Raw genomic sequence first — 26,374 nt, 5'->3', positions numbered from 1 at the left:
TAAAATAGTTCAACAAAGTAAGAACCCAATTAGAAGCAGAATGATTCGTCCGGTTATTCATAAAATATATTAGAATTATTAATAAAAACTTGGAGTGACACTTATATATTGCTCCAAATGAACCACTTATTCCTCTTAATTTAACACTCTTTCACAACTTGCTATTGTCTCACGTAATGCGATTGTTATGCTTCCGCCATATATAAATGCATAAAAGATGAGCTTGTTAAATATAATATTGTGTGTTCACCGAGGCATATATATTGATCATTGATCGAGAACGCGATTCGCAAATCGACTGAGCATATAGATATGTTTTTGTCGAATATTCTTACATACAGAGAATTTTCCCGTAAAATTTACCCTGAAAATCATGATAATCCCAGGACAATATGATGTTGGAGAAACTTTATAAAAATTTTTCTAATTAATACTCACCACAATAAAAAATATTGATATCTATCACAATAAGATATTATCACAAGAAAATATTAGTTTAATTAATTTTATTATATACATAGTAAATTTATTGTGGTAAATATATTTCATTAATCAGAGAAGCTTTTATAAAAATTTTTCCGGCAATTTATCATAATTACAAAAAATATATTAATAATAATAAAGACAGAGGGAATTTTCTCTTAGAATTTCCAATATGAATATTGGAAGAATTTTATAAGAGTTTTTCTGATTAATATTTACCACAATAAAAAATATTAATATCTACCACAATAAGATATAAAATATTAGTTTAATTAATTTTATTATATACATAGTAAATTTAATGTGGTAAATATATTTCATTAATCAGAGAAGTTTTTATAAAAATTTTTCAGGCAATTTATCATAATTACAAAAAATATATTAATAATAATAAAGACGATACACAGAGGGAATTTTCTCTTAGAATTTCCAATATGAATATTGGAAGAATTTTATAAGAGTTTTTCTGATAAATATTTATCAGAATAAAAAATATTATTAATTATGCACATACATAGTAAGAAGATTTTCTTTGTGTACTCGCGAATATATTTCACAAATTTTAATAACGATCCCGATAATACATCACCGTTTTCCTTTATATCACGATTCCGATAAAATTGGAAATAACAGATTTTGATTGCACTTACGCATATATAATGTCGAAGAAGAAAAATCAAGCACATGAGCCACCAGCAAACGTAACTCGTCTCTAAATGGCATCGAAAGTGTTTATTTAAATCGACCTATGCGGGCCGATAACGATAACAAAGAATAGTCACAAAATCGTTCACACGAGAAATTTCGCTATTTTTTCTAGTTTCACCAAACGCTAGCGAGTTTTCGTTTCCAACGAGAACTAAAACGAGAATCCCGACATAACAAATTTAATCGATCCATATTTAACTGATTTGAAATCAATAGAAAGCTGATATACATATGTGTGTTGGACGGTCTCTGTGATAAACGGAACAAGACAAGTTTATCAAACAGCGATGTGATAAAACTTGGAAATTAATTGAATACCTCTATGAACTGGAAATGAAACAGCAGCACGAAAATCATCATTGTCGAAATATATGTCAAAAGCAGATATCGAGTCGCACAAAACAAAGTAAAATTTAATTCTGCAAAGCTTTATCAATAATTGTAATAATAAATTGTTATTATGCACGAGAAATGCTCTTAAAAAGCATTTTAATAATAGTATTTGCTGTAAATTATATTACATTTTATTGAAATTGGCAAAAAATATATATTGCTCTTAAGTTAGTTTACCTTAAACCTATCAAAACATTCAATAAAAAGCTAAGCCTATTTATAGCAAGTGAATTATCTTTCAAAGCTATCGGTATGTGCATATTTGCATTATATGATATAGAGAAGTCTGTTCTTATCATAAACACATGCACGCATATAGGTAAAATTTGTTAAAAGAGAATTATGCACTCGGTTGACTTTTAACTTAAAAAAAAAAAAAATTAACGATCAAATATGTTGATCAATATATTTTTAGACAGAAATAATTGTGATTAAAATGCATCTATCATTATATGTCGATTATTATCAACGATCACATAAAAACTATACTCTCTATTTACTTATAATAAACTACACTTAATACAACCATTTGAAGTTGTCAAGTGGTCGCGTAATAACATATATAATACGTGGGCGTTACACTATCTCGTAAATAACTGTCAAGTGGTGAGATAAAGAACTGGTCTATAAAGCCTCGCGATAAAAAAGCAGCAGCCGGCGTGTCGCGTGAAAAAAAAATACGTACATCTATATATCTGTTATCTCCTTTTGTGATCGTACTCTTGTATAATTTATAAAAACAAAGAAGGAAGCAAAAATATACGGGATTGTCGTGTGGTAAACGTAGACAAATATTGTTCCGGCCATTAATTTAGCGAAAAAATGGTGTCGTCACGCCAACACGCGCGTGAATTGTCATCCGTATCCGATGAAAATTCACGCATAACAAATGTAACGGTCTGAAATCACGTAATATTGCATTGGCACATTTCTACACTGTCGCAAATTAAATGCCTAGATGACTTACTCCAGATTGATGACTGCGATACACGGAATTTTCTTTTAAAATTTATCCTGAAAATCATAAAAATAGTGGGACAATCTATGGTATTAGAAGAATTTTTATAAGAGTTCCTCTGATTAATATTTACCACAATAAAAAATATTAATATGTACATAAGAAAATTAATCAAACTTATATTTTATATCTTATTTTGATAGACATTAATATTTTTTTATCGTAGTAGAAATATAAATTGCCTAAGATGACTTACTCCAGATTGATGACTGCGATACAAGGAATTTTCTTTTAAAATTTACCCTGAAAATCATAAAAATAGTGGGACAATATATGGTATTAAAAGAATTTTTATAAGAGTTTCTCTGATTAATATTTAGCACAATAAAAAATATTAATATGTACGTAATAAAATTAATCAAACATATTTTATATCTTATTCTGGTAGACATTAATACTTTTTATTGTGGTAAAAATATAAATTTTTTTAGAAAAGCTCATAAAATTCTTCCAATATTATCCCACAAATTACCATGATTTTCAAGATAAATTCTAAAAGAAAATTCAGATATTCAGTCATTTTCTTCTACTTTGAAGAACTGTCGCTCGTGACGTTAATGATTAATTGACGCTAATAAATGATAAATAATAACTCCCCGTTGACTTTATATTGTTATCGTTATCCCATATAATGTATGCGGGTAATAAATCTACGGTAGTCGCAACACACATATACACACACACACACACATACATACGGCTGTCAACGCAGATGAGTACTGACATATAGTTATTTAAACCGCCTCGGAACCATCTCATTACGTTTATTAACGATGACACGTGCAAGTTTACGATAAATTGCACTCTGTCGTAAATTTCGCGATTTAAATTCGGCGATTTAAAAATCACCTCCTTGATTCTTGACTTTCTCTATACGTCACGTTAATTTATCTGTTTATTTATAATATCAATTTATATACAATATATAGTCTTTTCTTACATTTTTTTACTCATTAATTAATTTAATTGTGTATTTACCTACACTTGTTCTTTGATGCTTTTCTATTTATTATAATGTTTATTTTAATTAATAGAAATTTTATTTCACACGTCAAATAACTTGAACCTATTTCAAACAGATCGACCCTGCTGATCACCCAGGTCGTTGGCATACCGTATATATAATTGTCATGATCGCGAGATAACCCAGATCAGTCGCCGTGTATAGAGAATTCAATTACTATCATTCCCGGATGACCGCTACAAAGAGATTCAGCGCTTATTGTTAAATAATCGGGACCGAGAAATTTTGTCCTTTTTTTCACGATGACCTGACTCGACCTGATTAACTGGCCGCAAATTTAATTCTAACTTTTTCGAAATTTTTACATTGTTAAAACTATATATATATTATATATAAGAATATATATATATATTCTTCTCGCGTTTTTTATTAAAAATTGACACTTTTTTCACAGTCAAATAAAAAGCGATGATATAGTTTATAAGATGCAGAACGAGTCATTATTGATGATATAAATATAAAGATGTTTCTTTATGAAAAAATAAATGGATGCAGCATAATATTTTTACACATAGTTTTATTTTTGAGGGAAAAATAATTTTAAAAAAAATATAGACAAATATTATTTTATATCTTTTCAAACTTGAATGACTTACACGATCTTGCATCATACATTTCACATATTTGTTTTTGGTAGTGACTATTAAAAACAATTGTTTAAAAAAAAAAAAAAAAATACAATGACATTTGATTGAAAAAATAAAAATTGTTTTCTATATTCCATGCACATAATATCATTTTAAAATATTTAAATTTTTATTTCTATATGTATTTCGTCCGTAAAAAATTTCTCTTCAAAATATTTAAATTAAATGTAAATAAAACACTGTACTTATTTATTTATGTATTACAGCGGCCATTGCTCGAAAAACTCCCGAATAATAATGTATGAGATAAAATCGTCAAAAATTGTTTAAGAAAATATGTTATTCTTTTTAAACTATATATTTCGTTAAGTCTTTTTTTTTTAATTTAAACAGGTCACAGTATGATTCTTGATGATAATCACGAATATATTTGAATGTAATGTAGAGGCTTTTTAGCATACAATTGACGATCTAGAATCTATTCCTAGGCTATCTCTTAAAGATGCGAAAGAGAGAAAGAGAAAGAAAGATGTACTAATAAGCATGAGAAAGATAGCAAAAGAAACTATGCCAAAAACTTTGTATAATAAGAACGGTTAAATATACCAATTTCTAAGTATATTTGTCCAAAATATTTGTCAAGTCGATCCTCTTCGATAATATTCGATTACAATCAGTAGCGATTCTTTAAACATTAAAAGCACGATTTTATTTCCTTAAGCAAAATAATAACCATACAATTTCACGATAACTTCATTATTTTTCTAAAGGATTTTAACTATGCATATCAGCGTTATAATTGAATGTATAAACTCGTTCATGAAACAATGAACAGATTGCAGTAGATTTTTATTCGCTTAATAAAAACATATTAAAGTGTATTTGATGTTAAAAAATCAAAATAATATCAAAGATTAGAGTTAAAAGATATCTATAAAAGACCAACAAATTCTAATTTTTTTAAACTTTAAACATATTTAACATAATTTTTTTATAATATATTAAAATAATATCTCTTTGTATTTTTTTATATATGTATATCTAGAAACACATTTTTAGAATTTATTTTTATTTAGAAATTATATAAAGAACGAAATTAGTATTTCGTTAAATTATTGTATATGTGTATGACTCATAATAAGTTCCAATTAAAATATCAAGCCATTTATCACACACACACACTTCCAAATAATTATTAATGACCAACCCATTAAATTTGCTACTATTAATATTTTATTCATTTATATTGTTGAAAGGAATAAAATATGCATTGTTTCGATAGCAAAGGAAAATTATATGTATTATTATATTTTATTTATGTAAGATTACAAAATCATTAAGAGTAATGTGCATCGAATTATTAAATTTGGAATAACGACAAATGGCATAACAAAGTAGGATAAACACTTGACATATATAATGGATCTATATAATTTTGATGTACATATTATGACGAGTTAATACAAAGTCATCTGTAGTTTAAGTCGGATTAATTAACTCGACAATTTAAGTCATGAAAATCCGAGAGGAGCATGTGACATTGACCTTGTTTCGGGCCGAAGAGTTATAAGTTTTTAGAAAGTAAGATATCAAAATTATATTTCTGACATCTCAAAAATCAAAAACAACTTTCGTGTTAATTTAAAGTACAAATAACTAATTTTTTCTCAATAAAAATATTAAAATTATAATAGTCTCTAATCTAAATTAATATTTAACATATTTTATTTTAAACAAATTTTTGAATATGATATTTTTGCAATTAAATAAATGTACGATCTTAGCTAAAGTTATGATGCTAAATGCGATATACTAAGTATATACAATTGTAAATGTATACAATTAGCTTACGCAAATTGTGAAAAAAATGCGATGCAACGTTATTCATTAACTTTTTATCGCATTCAAGTTGAGAACAATAAATAGTACGCACATTATATTGGAAGAGACGACAAAATGTACGATTCTTTTTCCTTCTATATTTAAATATGCATTACGCATGTATGAATGTAAAACTAAAATATTAAACACTCAACGACGTGAAGTGCTCCATGTCCCTTTTTTTACATGACGAAAAGAATACATCGTTCTTCACGTGAATTTTCCATCTCGTAAAGTCATGCACTTGTGTCAAGTGTATTTATAGACCGATCGATTCATTACACGAAAATCGGTACAAATGAAATTACGCGCAGAGATCAATTTAGAATACTTGTGGGGGAAATATTTGGAATAATTGGAAATGGGTATTATCCCAGATCGGAATTGCGGACGTGCGCTTACTGATTGCAGTACAATTTGGGAATTCTCTGGTTGTCCTCAAATTTGCTCCTCAATTTCTTGGCCCCTTGAGCTCCAGCGAATTAACCTTTGACCGTCCTGTCTGATGATTTAAGTGAGTTTTGCGTGCCATTCGCGTTTGCAAATTGTTCGCCGATGCGGCGGTGTTCGTTGCCAAACGTTGATTTGACACGAACTTCATGAAAAAGAATATATAGAGCGACATTTACCTATATCCACACTGTAAAAAAATATGTAATATATTACACAAAAATATGTAAAATTACATAAATAATAAGTGTAAAATTACACAATAAATAATAGAAATGTTTACCTTTTCATTATTTATCATGTAATTTTACATTTATTATTTATGTAATTTTACATATTTTTAATGTAATTTTACAAATTTTTTTTACAGTGCATACTTGTGCTTTTCATCATTTCGAATTTTTTATTAACAAATTTATAAAAATTTAATCAATCATTTTAGGAATGAAAATATATTATACAAATGTGAAAAGCAGTCAAAAAATATCGAAACAATCTAAACTTGCACGGAGAGAATTTTTTCTTATAGAATTTACCCTGAAAATCATAGTACGATAATTTTTGGACAATCCTTGAAAGAATTATAAGAATTTCTTTGATTAAATATTTACTACAATAAAAATATTAATATCTTATTGTGATAGATAAGATTATAAAAAATCCTTCCAATATTATAGTAACTTTAGAATAATATTGGAAGAATATTATAAGAATTTCTCCGATTAAATATTTACCACAATAAAAATATTAATATCTTATTGTGATGGATAAAATTATGAAAAATTCTTCTAATATTATATCTTATATATAATAGGTACATAATATGTCTTATAAAATTCTTCCAATATTATATATTGTCCCACGATTGCCATGCTTTTCCAGATAAATTCTAAGAGAAAATTCTCTTCGTGTATATTTAAAAAGAATAATTCTATAAATAATTCTATAAATAATTCTGTAAATAACAAATTGACGAAAATTTGCGCAACTATTTTAAGAAATTAAATCAAGAATTACCGAAGTTGAGGGAGAAGGTATCGAGAGATTTCTTACGTTTCTCGAAAATATCTCAAAGAAACGTGGACTCTGAATTTTTTACGCGAAAAAATATGGTCGCGGATAAAAACGTCGTTGGCTTCGTATATGAGAAACATCTTAGGTTTCCAGAGAAACTATATAGCTGTTTTTCGTAATAACGAGGAGTTTGCTTGAAATTTGCGAGTATAAATTGTACCGGTGTACTATCGTCGCCTTTATCGCGTCATATACTCACACAAAAGTGGACTATACCAGCATGAATCAACCTTCACACGCCCACACATCCCCAATTCGCTCCCCTCTGAATTGTACTTCCATCGTGTAGCAACCGCACGCCAGGCCTTATACCGTCTTCCGTATATCGAATCACCACGACAGGCGCACGCCAAAGTATTCAAGTCGTATCCACATACAGAGTGTCCCGGAATTACCTGCTAATTCCTATGACCATTTGGAGACGATTTTTCCTCGGCGAAAATGCCGAGGGAAGTCATCATTTCTTCCTATCGTGTCATATCTTTGTTACTAAGCCTTTATTTTAATTTTATTCAACCCATACAGCACAAGATTGCAGCAGCATTGTGGCAACATTTTGTTGCAATATTACAACATTGCATAAACATTGTGAAATGTTGCAGCAATCTTGCTGCAAGGTTGCGCACGCCAAAGTATTCAAGTCGTATCCACATACAGAGTGTCCCGGAATTATCTGCTAATTCCTACGACCATTTGGAGACGATTTTTCCTCGGCGAAAATGCCGAAGGAAGTCATCATTTCTTCCTGTCATATCTTTGTTACTAAGCCTTTATTTTAATTTTATTCAACCCATACAGCACAAGATTGCAGCAGCATTGTGGCAACATTTTGTTGCAATATTACAACATTGCATAAACATTGGGAAATGTTGCAGCAATCTTGCTGCAAGATTGCAGCAATGGTAAAATGGGAAGTCATCATTTCTTCCTACCGTGTCATATCTTTGTTACTAATTGTAAGTCTTTAATTTTAATTTTATTCAACTCATACAGCATGGATTGCAGCAGCATTGTGGCAACATTTCATTGCAATATTACAACATTGTGAAATGTTGCAGCAATCTTACTGCAAGGTTGCAGCAATGGTAAAATGTCCGCTTTCAGAAACATTGTTCTATAACATTGCAGCAATAATGCAAGAAAATATATATGTAATATTATTATTGGATTATTGGAAATGTGCCAAATACATGATCAAACTGAATGGTCTGTACCTAATATTTTTTGCGTGAATTTTATTTTCATAATGTTTCTGAAATGTTGCTGCAACGTTGTTTCAACTATATTGCAAATTCATGCCTATATAATATTTCTGCAATATTGCAATGTTGTTGCTGCAAACTTGTGTGCTGTATGCGAAATAAACTCTACCTGAAATGAACTAAAAAATTTCGTTTTTGATATTTTATTTCCACTAGACTTAATTTGCGAAAAACCCTTTATTTTCCATTTATAACTTGAAAAGTATTGGCGCCTCGATCTTTTCGCTGAGGAAAAAACGTCTCCAAATGACGTCAGGAATGAGTGATTCGCTGGATACGGGACACCCTGTATGTATGTATGTATGCCCCTGGTATAACATTCATGTCTACGGCACGCGATCGTAAGCATTGAACTTCTCGCGCAAAACGTCAATGTTTTTTTCTGGTAGTCTCTCATCGCGTTTGCGTGTCTCATCCCTCGATCAGATGCGCAAAGATGCAATTGCATTCGTTACATTAACAAAACATTTTTTTTCTTTCTCTCGTACTCTTCTTTATTTCCTGCATTTTTCCCCGCGTAATATATTTATTTCGATTTTTTCAGACGCATAAATTTAAAGTAAAATTTTAATTTCCGGACTTGCCTTCGCAGAAGGATGGAAATATAAATTCAAGAGAAACATTTTTCACTCATTTATAGCTTTTCCCCAGTATCAGTAAATATTTCTCTCTTTGTGATCGTAACTATATTTTTTTTGGAACTCGCGTATAAAACTTTACTTTGGTTATCGATAATAAAATTCTTTTCGCGTTTCCCAACCCACACTTTTGATCTACCGCTATTTCACAATCTATTGGAAATATTGTAATAAAATATTAAAACACATTTTCCGATTCTAGAAATGTGCAGCTCGATGCATTCGCGTTGAGAAAGTTCACAACGACGTTATAGTCTTCTCGACAGCCACGTTGAGTTGCGAAATAAAGAAATATTGTCCAAGGGTATAAGCACGATCGAGAGAAAAAGAGAGAGAGAGAGACCTGATGACAAAGAGAGCTGCGAAATGTATAAGCGCAACTATTTCCTTAACTATGCGACGAGACCATCAGTGACAAACTCGTGTAAAGCTTGAAACTGCACGAAATGAGCCATCCGCGTCGCAAAATTGACAAAATTCTTTTTCAAATGAGAAAGCGGAGATTTTCTACGTGACAACGTATTATAAAATTAACACAGAAATTTAAGCGTTTTAAGTGACATAATTAATTACGGAGAGTCCTATATAAATAGCGGCGATCGATTAATTTTTTTCCTTTTTTATATTGGGGAATAATTATTTATCCGAGCAATATATATAATATAAAAATATTTTATACTGTTTTCTGTGAATTTTTGTATAAAAAGTTTAAATATAAATTGAGTTAGAAATAATCTTATAACTTGTATTTAAGTTTGATGAAATTGTTGCGTATATACATATGTAATTAATTGGACTGTTATAAATTGTTAGATACGAAAGAATACTTTTTCTATTGACTTTATCTATACAATTCTATATATAAATCAAATTTATTTTACCATTGCTTTTATCAACACTGTTTTAAATTCCATCAATATATCGCGCTGAAATATTACAACGTGAAGTTTGTAGTTTTCTGCAAACGTTACAGTATATGTGTACAAACATACATACAAAACGTTACAGTTTTGTATATACTTACAAAATTTATACGTATTTTCTGAAAATACATGTTTCATTATATATTTTCTACCTATAAAATTGATCGATATAAACAGCACGCGATAAGAGAACACATCTTAAATAATTTCCAAAATGCGCTGTAAAAAAATATGTAATATAATACACATAAAAATATGTAAAATTACACAAATAATAATTGTAAAATTACACAATAAATAATGAAAATGTATACAATTGTATTATTTATATTGTAATTTTACACTTATTATTCATGTAATTTCACATATTATTTTATATAATTTTACATATTTTTTTATAATGTACTGTAAAACTGATCATATAAAATTTTATATATATAAATATAAGATTAGTTTAATTAAAAAATTCACCTATTGTCAGCAAACGATCTTTGTTTAATTCATTATTTTTACTGATTCTTAACTTGGCAATCAATCCTTTTTCTAAATTTCTCGAGAAAAAAAATCGATTTAAAAGAAAAATGTATTACTCGATACAAACATACGTATGCAAAACATGTCCTAAATTTTCAAAAAAATCTCCATAAATAAATCTTTATGAATACGCGATAAAATAAAATATTATAGCGACTGAAAGATACACTGAAAAAAAGATGATTAAATAAATAAATATTTATTTCAAAACTATCTACTAAATCATTGATTTGAAACAAATTTATCTGCCGTTCTTATATCAAAAATAAATATTTTTCACATCAAATCAATATTATTAGTTTTAAATAAATATTTATTCCAACACAATAAATTTTTTTTCAGCGTCTAAAAATGTGTGCAACGCAAACGTCTCATTCGTCTTCGAGAAATATGAAAACCATCACGATTAAACCCACCCTCGTCGAGACACATATACCCAGGGGTGTTTTTTTTTTTTTCCCCAAAAAAAGCTCTCAAAAATCCAGAAGACTCACCAAATCGCCACGTGGTTAACCGCGAAGTCCTCGCAGGAACTCGCAGCTCGACGGACGGACGCACCCGGGTAATACACTCGTCCTCGGTCACATGTCAGAGGCCCTCGGCCAAATCGTATACAAGGGTATGCGCGGACTTGTTCATCCCCGCGATGTCGGGCAGGTCGCGCGTTGTTGTAAACGGCCGGCCCAACCCGTCGCTTCTGCCGTTTCGGTGGTGGTCCCTTCCTTCTTCTCTTTTTCCTCCACCTCCTTCTCCGCCTCCCTCTCCCTCCGAGACTGATTCGCGCATCGCTCCTTCTCCCTTTCGCGAACGCGGTCCTCCCTCTATTTCCCTCCGGCGTTCACCAGGTCGCCATCGGGACCCTTACCCTCTATGCACGCCACCCCGTCGACGCGAGGGAGGTAAAATCCATAAGACGCGCGTCTGCGCCCTCGTCGCTCGTGAATATAAAGCGCCCTTCGGCCGAAATGCGCCGAACTACCCTTCGCACAGGGCTCTGATTGTACCAGAAGGGGTGGAGATACGTCTGCATTACCTACCCTTGGTTGACAATTTTTTTTAATGACCAATTACTTAAATTAATTAATTATTACGTGACAAATTAATGAGAGGTCAGAAATTTGTCGATTTAAATATTTTAGCGAAATTATGTATTTTTTTTTTTAATGACCAATTACTTAAATTAATTAATTATTACGTGACAAATTAATGAGAGGTCAGAAATTTGTCGATTTAAATATTTTAGCGAAATTATGTATTTTTTTTTTTAATGACCAATTACTTAAATTAATTAATTATTACGTGACAAATTAATGAGAGGTCAGAAATTTGTCGATTTAAATATTTTAGCGAAATTATGTATTTTTTTTTTAATGACCAATTACTTAAATTAATTAATTATTACGTGACAAATTAATGAGAGGTCAGAAATTTGTCGATTTAAATATTTTAGCGAAATTATGTATTTTTTTTTTAATGGCCAATTACTTAAATTAATTAATTATTACGTGACAAATTAATGAGAGGTCAGAAATTTGTCGATTTAAATATTTTAGCGAAATTATGTATTTTTTTTTTTTAATGACCAATTACTTAAATTAATTAATTATTACGTGACAAATTAATGAGGGGTCAGAAATTTGTCGATTTAAATATTTTAGCGAAATTATGTATTTTTTTTTTAATGACCAATTACTTAAATTAATTAATTATTACGTGACAAATTAATGAGAGGTCAGAAATTTGTCGATTAAATATGTATTTTTTTTTTAATGACCAATTACTTAAATTAATTAATTATTACGTGACAAATTAATGAGAGGTCAGAAATTATTTGGCAATTTAAATATTCCAGCGAAATTATATGTATATTGTTCGAATGACGTATAGAGGAAGACAAAATATTTTTATTAATTAGAGGACTGTGAATTTGAAAGAATTTTGTATGATGAAAAATTATAATCAAAATTGCTATTAGAAAATATTACAATATAATTATATATACTTGATGGAATATGGAAGATTGAAATTTAAAAAAAAATGATTTCTTTTTGTGTGTTTCTTGTCGGGATTAAAAGTGAAAAAATAAAAAGATTTAATAATTATATTTTCTGAAATAATAATATAGAATATATATATATATATATATAATTTTAAAAATGTTAATAAATCGCAGTTGTTGGTGCGTAATATATTTTTGTTTAAACAGAACTTAATTATATTTTATAACAAAGAAATCTAAAATTATTCATATCATTTATAGTATGTAACAATTATCGTAAATATGTGTAATATAATTATATACTAAAATCATGAAGAATGATAAATATTATATATTATACCTTTATTTCATAATTCCAATATCGCGAATTCTCACAAAGAAATTGATAGATATAAAAATATAAATAGTTATCATTTATTTATATAAATACGTATTAATGTATACCATTTTTTAAATTTATAAGAAAAGAGACTTCAAATATATATATACGATTTATCGATATAGATTTTGTATCCGATATACAACAATCGATAGATATCGATATGTCATTGAAGACATATTCTCATGACGTCACTTTTCAGACGCGTTTCCAACCAAACTTAAAGTAACATTTCCCTGCAGAAATTCCCTAGTCAGTAACCAATCGTGGACAAGCTCGTAGATGTAAAGTCCTGAATGGAATATCTATGTATTCTGCATCCATGAATACGAAGCAAGAACGAGCAACCGCAAAAAGCGAGCTTGCAGTGTAAAAGCTTGCTGTGACGTTCATTTTTGTAGATAAAGGTAAACGCATGTTAAGAATCGGTGCACGTTGATCTCGTGAACAAGCGAAACAGTCGAGATCAAAGGTGTGCTAAAATTTGTTTTGCATATGTATATTCATCACTTCTCGCACCAGTCATTGCATTACGTCACATAGCTGTTGATACCGCAAAGCGATAAGTCTTTCTCGCGAATATCATTTTATGTTTCCTCCTTTATTCTCGCACGCGGCTCAAGTCCGATCGCCTCAAACTGTAAACAAATTGTACGTCGTAGAGATAGAATTTTGCGTCGTTTTTGGACCCGATAGGATTATTCGAGAAATGCTTATCGATTGTGCTTTATTTCAACGTATATATTCGCTTTGTGTAAACTTTTATGTACATGTAGTTTGAATTTACAGAGCGACACCGGGCAATCATGAACAAAGATGAGCAATACGAGGTAATAGACGAATGCACGGGAGAGAAAACGCCTGAAACAGTTGAAAATACTCTGACAGAAGATGTCGAGGACACTTGCCCAAAGACAGACAATGGTATGCAACAGCAAGAGCCTGAGACTAATACTGGTACGACAAAAATGCAATTAATGTGTTGTACAGGATGTTTTTGACAATTGGTTTTACATAATCGAGCAAATTATATATATATATATATGTATTGTTAGATATATATATATTGTATTATTATATGTTTGTAATTTGAGTATTATATAATATTTTTGAGTAACGTTCTATAAATATTTATCATATTTCACCAAATGATAATTGATAAGTCAAAATGGTCATTGTATTGCAGGCGATACAAATTCTCGTAATGACAACACTGATAAACCAGTTTCAATGGAGGTAGATTGTGATAAAGAATTAAACAATGATGCTACTGATTTTACTACTGATATCAACTTAGATCAAATAGATACGCAGAAAGATGTGACAGATGAAGATGTGATGCAGCATCTAGATGTGATAGAAAATATTGAAATAGATCCTGAAACTTTTGGTGTAGATCAATCTATGAAGGAACATAGTCAATCTGGATCTTCTTTAGGAAAAGAAGAGCAGGAGCAAGAAGAAATATCAGTGATTGATGAACCTAGCGAGCAAAAGTGGTATGAAAGAAAGGTAATATTATGTATAATCTCGTATTTTTTAAACTAAATCAATTAAAAATTGTATAAAAATATGTACTCCGAGTTATATAAAAAGTAATTTTTGTAGATTACAGAGAAAGCTGCAATTTTGAGAGACAGATTGTCGAAATTAGCTCGAGTGTTATCAGTTTCTTATCCTTCTTATGAAAAATGGTTAGAAAGGATTGAAAAACTAGAGGGATCCCCTATGTGTAAGATAGATCCTCCTCGACGTTGTTCGTTAATTAAACCACACACCAATCGTTGGAAGTTTCTATGTGAGTATAGAAAATGAAATATTTTTAAAAATACTCTACATCGCATTTTATTTCATTTATATCTTAAAAACACTATTGTGGAACATAAAAATATGAAACTATTTATGCCTTTTTTTCTTTTCTTTTCTTTTCTTTTCTCTTTACAACTCTTAAATTATAGATTTATACAGATTTAATACACTGTATAATGTGTGTATAGCATAAGAAATTATATTCTCTTTCTAAAATTATTTAATACATTTTTTTAGTTACAATTTATTGATCTCTTATATACTTATTAAGATGCTTAATCAAGTTTTCACATATTTTATCTAAAAGTTATACATATATAAAAATATTTAAAATAATAAAAAATAATTATATCTTTATTTAACATAACTCTATATACATTTATAACAACATAATACATAATATAAGTTAAAAATGCAATGAGAAACTTATAGAGTGCAATTGTGATTCTCAATCTATCAAAAATTTAATAAAATAATTTCTTAACTAGGAAAATATTGTGAAAAAAAGATACAAAATTTGATATATCTTCTATAACTAAATAATAATAATAAATAATGCAATGTGTACATAAAATGTGTGAATAATATGTTTAGGTAGTAAAAAACATATACCAATACCTATAAAGGAAGAGAACGATCCAGAATCTTCTAATAAAAAATGTTTCAAAGTAGTCTGGTGTCTTGAACCAATGGGAGCAGGAGGTGTTAATACTGATAATTTGGCGGATTTTCCATCTTTTGTATTAAATGCTGTCAAGGTAAATTTATTAGAAAAAGTTTATTTGTTTGTGTATATTTTTTTTATATTGAAACAAATAAATTTTTTCATCAATTTATATTTTTGGTGCATAAATGTAATTTAATACATAAAATTTTCAGTTTTTAATTTAAATTAGTTTTTAATCACAAACATATATGTGCATTCATGAACATCTCTTATTTTGTAAAAACTGCATGAGATTTGAATTTAATTATAGACAATCACACATGTGTTATCTAAATTTTTACAAAGTATAAAATATTTCTATTTGACACTTGTCCTAACATGTATAAAATTATAATGACAAATACTGTCTTATGACAAAGTAAATATCTAATTTTATTAAACACTTAAAATGCTATTACACATAAACGGATTTATAACAAAATATATTTTGAAGATAATATACAGTAAAATTAATCTTCAAAAGATATGCAATGCAAATTATATGTATATATTAAAGTAAGTCTTTGGAAGTTGCTATTATATATGTGATAGGATGATTACATTCAAAATCAAGATGTTAATATTACAACAGGATTAATAATATAAATATAAGAATAGGAAGGAGAAAATAAAATTAAACACAATTATATACATATGCACATAAGATGTGCAGCAACATATTAGAAAATGTAATTTTTAAATTATGGTACAATGCAATGGACAAACTTAAAAATTTTCATCATTGAAGATATGCAACATTCTCTTCATATGAAGAAAACTTATATAATATATATATATATATAATAAAAATATATATACCATATATATATTAAATATACAAAATGTGTGTGTATATTGTATGTGTGCAGTACAATACACAGCATTATCATCATTACAAAGTATAATGAATATTGAATACTGTACATCTTCTGATACACTTTTACATCATATAAGCATGAATGTATTTTTTGACAGAAAGAAAAAAAAATGAGATGATGATAACTGACATGCATACAGCAATATTAATAATCAGAATTATTTATACTGCGATGCAAATAATGCAACTTTAAAAGTATTATTAAATAGCAAGATTCTACGATATGATATAAATGAATAAAATGTACACACAACGGGTTTAATTACAAAGAAATAAAAAACAATGAAAACACTCAGAAAGTGTTTATATAATTTTAGACTATCTATTATGTATATAAATTTAATCATAAATTAAATCCGTATAGACAAGTGTGCAAGTTTATCAATTTATAAAATAAAATGTATTAATAACAAAATGATAAAAGTGCAATATAATAATTTATTGCTGTGTAACATAAAAATAATTATAATAATTGATATGTTGTTGCAATTTGATTCTAATATATGTGATTCATATATCTATGTACACATATATAAACCTAAATGTGTGCAATAACAATATCAGTTAGATATAATTACAATCACATAATAATGGCTGTAATTGACATATCAATAATTATTGATATACAGATATTTGAAGATTTCCTTCAAACAACTATACCAAGACAAGATGCGATAACTTTTAATGAGAATCCAGATGATCCATCTATGGATGATTCAAAAAAAGCTACAACTACAGGAGGGCAATGTAACAAAAAAGAGTGGTCGTGGTTATTAGTACGTTGCAATAGTAAAGATGAGCTCATGCTTTTTGCAACTGGAAAGAATATTAATCACACCACCATGAATCGTTTGAAGCAGATATATGAGTCCGGTTCAGGGAAGAATTGCAACGTTAAATCCCTTTACTGCAAATCGATAAACAAGTAAGAACACAAAAACAAGATGAAGAAGCTCTGCTTCAACAGCAGAAATCTCTGCATATGTCACTGCATTCGTTTCAGATACGATGATAGCGCTATTACAACATTCTTGACAGGAGCGCAGGCTCTAAATGAAGTCGTGGGTAATTTAAAAGTTCAGCTTACGCCAAAGACAAACTTTTGGTCTAACGCTGCTGGTGCGTGGAATGTAGCTAAAACCGTCGCCGATATGCTTAAACCTACGCAAAAAACAACAGTACTCGAAGTCGGTTGTGGAATCGGTGTGATTGGACTTACAATAGCATCTGTAAGTACACTGTGCAACTTGTGACGAGATATGCATGTAAGCGCAAACGCATTATTAAGCAAATCAAATGACACAATATGGCGTTTAATTATCCTAATGTCAAAGTTATATTATACATATATAAACAAACGCGCAACATTAAACCGAATTAACAGAACAATTAATGTCATTATCATTACATTATAACAGAAATGTCGAGAAGTGATAGGAATTGATTCGCCTTCGGAGGTAGAAGAAGCTAAGATAACGTGCAATTTGAATAATGTGTATAACGTATCATTCATAGCGGGATCTTCGTTCGAAGTCGTCCATAAGCTAAATGGTGCGCGTGATTTGCACAATAAAAATCGCGTGACTTACAGCATAGTCAACGCGAACACCAATATGGGAAGAGGTATGAAAAATCGATCTTTTTTTTTTTCATTTTTTAAAAGTATCTTATTAATATTATTGGCGATTAATCAATAAGGATTAAAATTTAGCACGCGTTCAGGTCACAAGGACATTGTCCTTCGATAATAAAACTTAAAAGTTATCTGATATCTTTTAGCCATCGAAGTAATGACAGCTTTACGAAAAATTACTTCTCTACGACGTATCGTAATGGTCACCACACTGACAAAACAATCAGTCCGGGCAATATTAGAACTTGCACGGCCTATAGAAGGTGAATTTAATCCAGCTTGCCATCCGTTCATGCCAGTTCGTGCATGTGTCGTCGACATTTTGCCTAATGGGCCCCATTTCGAAGCGGTTATCTTAATGGAACGTAGATTCATGCATAGACTCACGCAGCCGTGGTTCCTCAAGATGCTGGAGGAGGAAAGTAAATCGTTGAATAACACTAAAGAATTAGAGAAGAAAATAATCATCAATGACGGAGCTGAATGTGCCGATGTACAATTAAGGAAAAATCCATTAGCGAAAATTGAACTTGTGAAAAAATCCAAAATCTCTCTAGACTCAAAGAAGGCACCTTTCGCGAAGAGCGATTCAGGTTCACCGGTGAAGGGTAAAATAAAATTGAAGCGGGACCATTCGCCCGAAATAATAGAAATACCTAAAAAAGTGAAGAAATTTGAAAAACCTGGATTTAAACCATGGCAACAGGGTAAGTTCGATGATATATAGATATCTAATTAAACATATATGTGTGAAATTATATACATCTCTGTAATATAACTTTTTATTTTATTAATCAGATGCTGCTGGCAAGAAAAAGAATTGGTTCCATGATAACTCGGCACTTCGCATAAATCCGTTATTCGAGAAAAAGACAATAGAGAATAAAGAGCAAGTCGATTTAAGGAAAAAATTATCGAGCAACCGTATTGATGCGGTCTTGATACAGAAAGTGAATGCAAATCGAGAAATTCTCGAAGCGGCGACAGAGAAATTAAGCGGTCCATCTCCTACAGTCGACCCAACGACCGCTAAGGAAATAAAAAATGTTTTGAGTTTGGTTCTCGATCAAACCAATAAGCTTCAGACTCAATTGCCGCGTTCAGTGTGGGATCGTATCGCGCCTCCTGAGACTGATCAGATAAAGAAGGAACTCGATGACGATCCATTATTAAAAGGTCGATTTGTCCAAGAGACCCGCGCTCAGGATATTGTTATTACTGCGCCGAACAAGGAATATTTGGAAACCGATGAGCATAAATCGAAATTCAAGAAGTATCACAACTTAGCACCGCTAGAGCCGGATACGGTGATGCCGGTGTTAATAAAATCCTCATCCGACAACAGAGGTAGGCAACAAAATCAAGATTCCAATTCTTGGAACAGAAATAAAAGCTTTGATAAGAGTCGCTGGAATGATGCGGGACCTAGAAAGCCTTCCCCGATGAAGAGACAGGATTTGTCATTTAGACACCGAGCATCGCCGTCAAATAGATTTTCACCGAAACGTCCGCTACTGTCGCCACCCAAGAGACATCTTCCTCCGAACAGGCCGTACGAAATACACGATTCTCCTTCGCACCGTGAATACTCTCCTCAGAGACGAGGAGCCTCACCTCAGTTAAGGCACATGGCGTCTTCGTCCGGTGGTAGACTCCAAGTCTCGCCACCGAGACGTCCCTTTCAGTCGCCTAATCGAGCTCCTATGTCTCCGCCGAGACGACCCATGTCACCTCCCAGGCGATCGATGACCGCCGGCCGGATGTCACCGATAGTGCGGTGTCAAATGTCTCCACCGAGACGACAAATGTCACCGCCGAGACGACAAATGTCACCGCCGAGACGACAAATGTCACCGCCGAGACGACAAATGTCGCCGGTGGGACTGTACGATTCGAGCCAGTTGTCTCCCATGAGGAGGTCGATGTCCCCCATGAGGCGGCCGATGTCGCCTATGGGCCATCAAATGTCTACCGACAGAAGACCAGTCTCTCCTGTCGGCAGAATGATGTCGCCGTCAAGAGACATGATGCATCCACCCTCCAGGCATAACTCGCCCAGCATGAGACGTTTCTCGCCGCCGAGGTGCCAGCAGTCCCCGCCTAGACGCCAGAGTCCGCCGTCGAATAGATGCGCGGACGAATGGGACATACCGAGCCGCGGCGCCATCGAACAGAGCAGCACCTGGCAAAGGTCCATCAACGACAGATCCGAGAATGTTTGGCGCAACGAGAGGCAATCGTCGAACTGGCAAGGTTCGTCCAATAACGATAGATATTCTAAGCCGAGTAACCAAGAGAAGTCTTGGGACACCAGGGATTCTTCCTCGTTCCACGGAAATTCGTGGGCCCCGAAGCAGCCGCTAGCGAAATCTGGTATGAAGGAACCGTGGCAGGTCTCGGACAACAGATGGTCCGGTTCATCCAGGTCAGGAACCAGCGGCGAAACTTGGAATCGCAACAAGGAGAGTCTGGGTGGTCGCAAGGAGCCTTGGATGATGAACGCGGACAAACCGCGAGGCTCCACATTGTCGTGGAATCAATCCAACGACTCCTGGAATCAAGGAGACAAGGACGAATGGAACGACCTGCCAGAGGATGCGCGAGATCCCTGGGGCGACGAGGGTAATAATCTCGGGATGAAAGAAAGGTGGATGAATCTCGACAATCAGATGGCATCGTCGTCCAGTTGGTCAAGAGAGACTGACAAAGGAGATTCGTGGGCCAAATCCAAAGACAATTGGCAGAACAAGTCGCAAGCTTTCCCGGCGAAACCAGGTCAGAACAGTGGTAATCCAAACATAAACGATTCACGCTGGTTACCTCTGAACGATGTGAGCAAGAAAGTGCCATTATCATCCAACTGGCAGGGAGGTAACAACGTTGCAGCCTGGCAGCCAACGAACTATAACTTCTCATCGCAATCGCAATCACGGTCTTTTATGGCCAATCGACGTTAAAACGAAACGTTTTAATGTTACATACACCAAGTTAATAATTTAGATTTCATTCTTAATTTAATTATCCTGAAAACTTTTCAGTTTATGACACAAAGAAGTTTCCATTTATCTATTGTTATATTATGGTAAAAAGTATGTGTTGATGAGTTGGATAAAATTATACAAGTTGCAGAATATGTATGTTAAGATATATCTTAGAATAGTTATCTCTTTATTAATTGTGAGTTGTATTGTGATTTCGTGAAAATGACAATAGTGCTTCTCTGTATTTCCATTCTCGTTCCAAGTGATATATCCACATGATACACACAGTGATACATTTTATTATTAATTAGTTATTTCGATAAAAGTTTTTTTTTTCAATATTTTCAGATAATTGATTATATATGACTCTTAATTATATATGAGAAACGTAAACATAGAAATAGGCTGTATGTTTATTATGATGAACATTGTACATACATAATTTTGCATCAACAAAGTTAAGATATCTGTATGTATGTAATATTGGAATGTATCTCCAACTAAAGTATTTCTGAAAATAAATTGCATTGGAGTTTATGTGTTACGTATAAAATTATAAAATAGGAGATATACGTGCCTATTATAAATAATCTAAATTATAACAGTGCGATAAAATTAAATTAGCTTCTATCAAATATCATTTATTATAAATTAGACATCTAATTAACTATTATAATCAATATTATATTAATAAATATAATTTTAATTAAATATATCAATAAATATAATATTAATTAAATATTATAATAAATATAATATTAATTAAATATTATAATAAATATAATATTAATTAAATATTATAATAAATATAATATTAATTAAATATTATAATAAATATAATATTAATTAAATATTATAATAAATATAATATTAATTAAATATTATAATAAATATAATATTAATTAAATATTATAATAAATATATTAATTAAATATTATAATCTAATGATTGTAAGTTTCCTATAAATATTCTAAAATCTAAAAATAAGAAATGTATAAAACAAGGAAAATAAGGCTTTATTGACTTAAGAAATTTATGTTTACACGTAACGTATTTTACAATTAGTATAATATGTATGTATAAACATGTTTTTCTTTTCACTTAGAATTTATATTTAAAAACAAGTGTAGTTTATATTTATACGCTATATAACAAAAAATATAATTGTAATCTATAATAGGCTGATTATTGTAATAGTAATTATATAATGACATATATAAGATAAACATATATACTTGTGTAGCGCATAGTTTTTAAATGTAGCTTCCATTCTTCACTTCTTGTCACGTGACCGATTTTAGTTCGCATATCCAAAGACGAGCGGCACTAGCTGTCCCCCACGTTTCCAAGATGGTGTTTATGTACTCTGAAGGAGGTAATCTGAACCGGTAACGACGAGAAATGTTCCTGACCAAGGTAAAACTCGATGAAAATCAATGTGACATTAATGTAAATCGATTGCAAATTAACCTGTGTTATTTAACCCTTTTGTTAGGTACCATTTCTTCTCAAGAATATCGTCACTGATGTCGTTCGATGTGACTCGGGACATGCCAGCGTTCTTGCGCGAAATTTTCTACGAAACAACGCGTCCTTCGTGAGATTTTCAACATCGATAGAACAGAATGAACAACAAGACTCGACGAGGGAACAGCCATCCTTGCTCTCGACGAACACGGTAAATTTTGTGAAAAATCAATATATTTTTCAATTTGTTTATATTCATGCAAAAACAGTTAAAAACAGAGACTCTTCTTTCAGAGCACACCGGATAAGTTATACAAGAAAATCGAGATTGAAGTCAGAGGAAATGATCCAGCAGTGTTGAAAAGTTATGGAGAATTTGCGGTGATGGCTGCGAATTATTTAAACATCAATGTATGTAGAAAGTAAGTTCGCCAGTTATTTGACTTCACCTAATGTTTGATCAATTATTTGTGCCGATATATCAAAATGTCAAAATATATCTTTATTAGTACAGCACCACGTAAAGCTATCCATGAACGATGGACAGTGCTGAAATCTGCTCATGTTCATAAAGTACATCGAGTACAATATGAAATTAGAACTTATTATCGTTACCTGGATTTTTTAAAACTAACTGGGTCGACAGCAGATACTTTTATAGAATATCTTCAGAGAAATTTACCAGAAGGAGTGGCAATGAAAGTGACCAAGGTTAAACTTTTACAATTTTTACAACAAAAAAATGCAATATATTTTACGTGTCTCAATGTTTTCTATGTATTATTTTTGCATCTTGTTTATTTATGAATTTCTATTCACAGGTTGAAATACACAAGTTGCCAGAGAGTATAGCTGCAATGTGTAAAGTATAATTATGCAAAAAGAACAATTGTTTATATTACAATTATACTGTTGTAGATAATTTCCTGGTATAAATTATAAGGAAAATACACTTGAAATGTATTTATCTTATTTAATTATAATTATAATTATTTAATTATAATATAATATAATTATAATTATATTTAATACAATGTTTCAATATTCGAAAGTTTAGTGACGACAAAAATAATCTCTTACATTTTATTATTAAACGGTAATTTTTTGGATGAATTGTTACGACAAAAAAAGTGCAGCGCGAATTTATCTAAATTATTACAATTAATTGTACGTCAATCTCCGCGATAAATTCAAATTTTTCATAAATCAAGCGTTGTCAGAAGGGTGTTAAGTTACAGGTTTGATGATTATTACACGCGGCGACGAGTCGATTTTTCTGCCGGATACGTCGTGCGCAAGTTCCGGCAACGGGTTCTTCTTCTTGAAGGCCGACGGTTTACCTTGCGGTACATCTATATTGAGAGTCCTGAGAGGTGTATCTGCCAAATATTTGCCAGTGATTCGACGTGCGTGTCCGCTACCGCGTCGTCTCATATGGGTCATACGTCGATAAACACCACTCGGAGTCTCGGATTGAGAAGCGTCCATTAGAATCGTCGCCGAGAAAATCTCAGGATCTCTCTGCTGTATTTGCAACCGAGAAGACGAGTCCTCGGTTTTACGCGAGCTCACACCTTCCCCGTTGTTCCTGTGTTTCCTAATTAATTCCGCAGTAGCTGTGCATCTGTGCAGTATGTATTCGTTGTCTGAAATGAAATTCTCATAAATTTTTACATATTTATAATTCTTATTTAATTATATAACTACATATAAGTATACATAGAGCGGGTTTTATAAATCAATCTAATATATGTTTATTTGATCACATTTTTTTCAATTATTTAATTGCGTGCATTGTAAGATGCATCAGAAACTGATATGACGTAATGACAATTAAATAGATTTAAATATTCAATAATTTCAATGACATTTTCTGAATATGTATGTACAAGAAATTATGGAAACTTGCATTCAATAGAGGCAATAAATCCATGTTACATGTACATATTAAAACAACATCCGGGAAATGTGTGTAAAACATTTTATAACTACTTTAATTATTTTTGCTCTTTATGAGATATTCTTTAGATAAATTTTTTAGATTTTTTTATATACAATATATCATAATAAAAAGTAAAAAAGATATTTATTAATGTAAAAACTTATATTATTCCAACAATATAATCTTATCTGATCGAATTATAAAATATATTTTATTTATAATATAATATTTATTTTTTAAACTTACTTGAGCGTCTTGAACGATGACAACCCGCCAAAGAATCACGAGCCCAAATGAAGATTATTAAAATAACAGTCACGTTTTTTAATATCATTATTTATCACGGGGTTTTGACAAGTGGATGACCGAATTAAATGTGATGAAGAATTAAGTTAACACATTCGGTAAATTTTTTACAGAGAGTTTGAATTTTATCCGGCGATTCTACGAGAGGAAGTCGTAGTATAGCTACAGCGAGAGCTATCGATCGACTGTTCGCGAGAGGAAAAAGTCGCCGTAGAAGAGGGAACGAAACCGGACAAGACGAAGACGTTGAAGCTGAAGATGAGGTCGTTCGACTTTGTCGAGATCTTATGTGCCACGATAGAGCGTAAAAGTACACACGTGCGCGCTGTAGTAGATGTTAAATTAATTGGCTCTCCGAGACAGACACATCAAGCAGGACTCACTGCAAAGTAGACGGAAGAAAGACCGCACGATCTGCCACTTTTTTTCTTGTTTCCGAGGTAAACCGGTTTGAAAGATGGACCAGGTCGAAAGTCGGCACATTTTGCGATCGAATTATTTTTTCTCTTTTATATCTGGTTTCCTTATATGTCATTATAAAAATATATTTATGTCAACATCAAAGCACAAAACACTTTGCGTACGATCTTAGAATTGAGTTTCTCTCTCAAGATGATGTTCGCCGGGAAAGCGAAACTTCCGAGTAAAATCAAGCCTGATTTCGCACAGAATGACCTTGACAGCCGGTTGCCACAATGTATCAAATCTAGTACGGTATTTTTAGCTCTACAGGATACGTACACATTACGTTTCGTGCAATGATGTAATGATGTAAACTTAAAATATATACATATAATTATTATATAAATTGATTAATTTTTTGTATTTTCTTATATTTATGTAGAACTACAACGAGAAAAATATAATAGATATACTTTTCTATTTTAACATATAAGGATATAAAAATACTATCTGTTAAAAAAAAGAGATGAGATGCATTGCTAAGAGAACAAAATATGTAGAAAAAGTTAATGAACGAACGAATAACGATATCGCTTCGGAAAATCTGCTTTAAACGTGGAAAACATGTCCTTCATAAATGTCATTTAAGAAATTTTTCTGTTCATGTCAAGAGCATTATCAGAAGATGATCGTCTGAGCGGTTAATGGAAGGAGCATTAAAGGTAGAACCAGCTCCGGGCGACCCTGAATTTCTTTCCCGATTTCACGGATAGTATATCGTTCACTCTCTTCTACAGAAAAACAGTGCACTCCAATTACAAAATTCTTGGATTGCAAAAAGGCATCTCTCGAGTATTATAATATCGTTGACATTGTAGTCTTTCGTCATCGTTGAATC

At 31.3% G+C, this 26,374-nt stretch overlaps 3 protein-coding genes across 6 annotated transcripts in view; 2 read left to right on the top strand and 1 right to left on the bottom strand.

The window, feature by feature from the left end:
• The window catches only part of LOC114934258 (uncharacterized), a 204,613-nt gene extending 182,717 nt beyond the window's left edge, over positions 1–21,896 (top strand). The window contains exons 1-10 of one of the 4 annotated variants that reach the window (XM_029306919.2): positions 13,649–13,760; positions 14,143–14,310; positions 14,540–14,865; positions 14,962–15,151; positions 15,757–15,920; positions 17,375–17,670; positions 17,749–17,974; positions 18,164–18,368; positions 18,525–19,085; positions 19,177–21,896. In XM_029306919.2, the coding sequence (XP_029162752.1) occupies positions 14,160–14,310; positions 14,540–14,865; positions 14,962–15,151; positions 15,757–15,920; positions 17,375–17,670; positions 17,749–17,974; positions 18,164–18,368; positions 18,525–19,085; positions 19,177–21,335 (4,278 nt within the window). In that variant the 5' untranslated portion in view covers positions 13,649–13,760; positions 14,143–14,159 and the 3' untranslated portion in view covers positions 21,336–21,896. Of the gene's footprint in view, positions 1–13,648; positions 13,826–13,886; positions 14,005–14,142; positions 14,311–14,539; positions 14,866–14,961; positions 15,152–15,756; positions 15,921–17,374; positions 17,671–17,748; positions 17,975–18,163; positions 18,369–18,524; positions 19,086–19,176 lie in introns of those variants that run through there. The other 3 variants (XM_029306920.2, XM_029306921.2, XM_029306922.2) reach the window with 3 other exon arrangements.
• Positions 21,897–22,688: 792 nt separating this feature from the next.
• Positions 22,689–23,785, top strand: mRpS10 (mitochondrial ribosomal protein S10). Its single transcript, XM_029306933.2, has 5 exons — positions 22,689–22,775; positions 22,855–23,037; positions 23,121–23,248; positions 23,336–23,537; positions 23,648–23,785. The coding sequence occupies exons 1-5, from the start codon at positions 22,761–22,763 to the stop codon at positions 23,696–23,698; spliced, it is 579 nt and encodes a 192-aa protein (XP_029162766.1). The 5' UTR covers positions 22,689–22,760; the 3' UTR covers positions 23,699–23,785.
• On the bottom strand, positions 23,587–26,322 carry LOC146723049 (uncharacterized). The gene is made up of 2 exons (XM_085483257.1): positions 25,015–26,322; positions 23,587–24,472 (listed from the first exon to the last, which is right to left on the bottom strand). Exons 1-2 carry the CDS (start codon positions 25,100–25,102, stop codon positions 24,054–24,056), a joined length of 507 nt encoding a protein of 168 aa, XP_085339383.1. The 5' UTR covers positions 25,103–26,322; the 3' UTR covers positions 23,587–24,053.
• Positions 26,323–26,374: the final 52 nt, after the last annotated feature.

The sequence above is a fragment of the Nylanderia fulva genome, unplaced genomic scaffold (genome assembly GCF_048542155.1).
Source record: "Nylanderia fulva isolate GAGA-0341 unplaced genomic scaffold, ASM4854215v1 Scaffold24, whole genome shotgun sequence".
NCBI classification, from domain to species: domain Eukaryota; kingdom Metazoa; phylum Arthropoda; class Insecta; order Hymenoptera; family Formicidae; genus Nylanderia; species Nylanderia fulva.
Note: the sequence above shows the minus strand (reverse complement) of the source record. Positions and strands in the feature narration are given on the sequence as shown.

Excerpts from the sequence above, each read along its gene's own strand:
- mRpS10 (XM_029306933.2), top strand. Across the intron at positions 23,038-23,120 it reads CCTTGCTCTCGACGAACACG|AGCACACCGGATAAGTTATA; the intron begins GTAAATTTTGTG and ends CTCTTCTTTCAG. Across the intron at positions 23,249-23,335 it reads AACATCAATGTATGTAGAAA|TACAGCACCACGTAAAGCTA; the intron begins GTAAGTTCGCCA and ends TATCTTTATTAG.
- LOC146723049 (XM_085483257.1), bottom strand. The coding sequence starts at position 25,102 with ATGATATTAAAAAACGTGACTGTTATTTTAATAATCTTCATTTGGGCT. Across the intron at positions 24,473-25,014 it reads TCATCGTTCAAGACGCTCAA|ACAACGAATACATACTGCAC; the intron begins GTAAGTTTAAAA and ends ATTTCATTTCAG.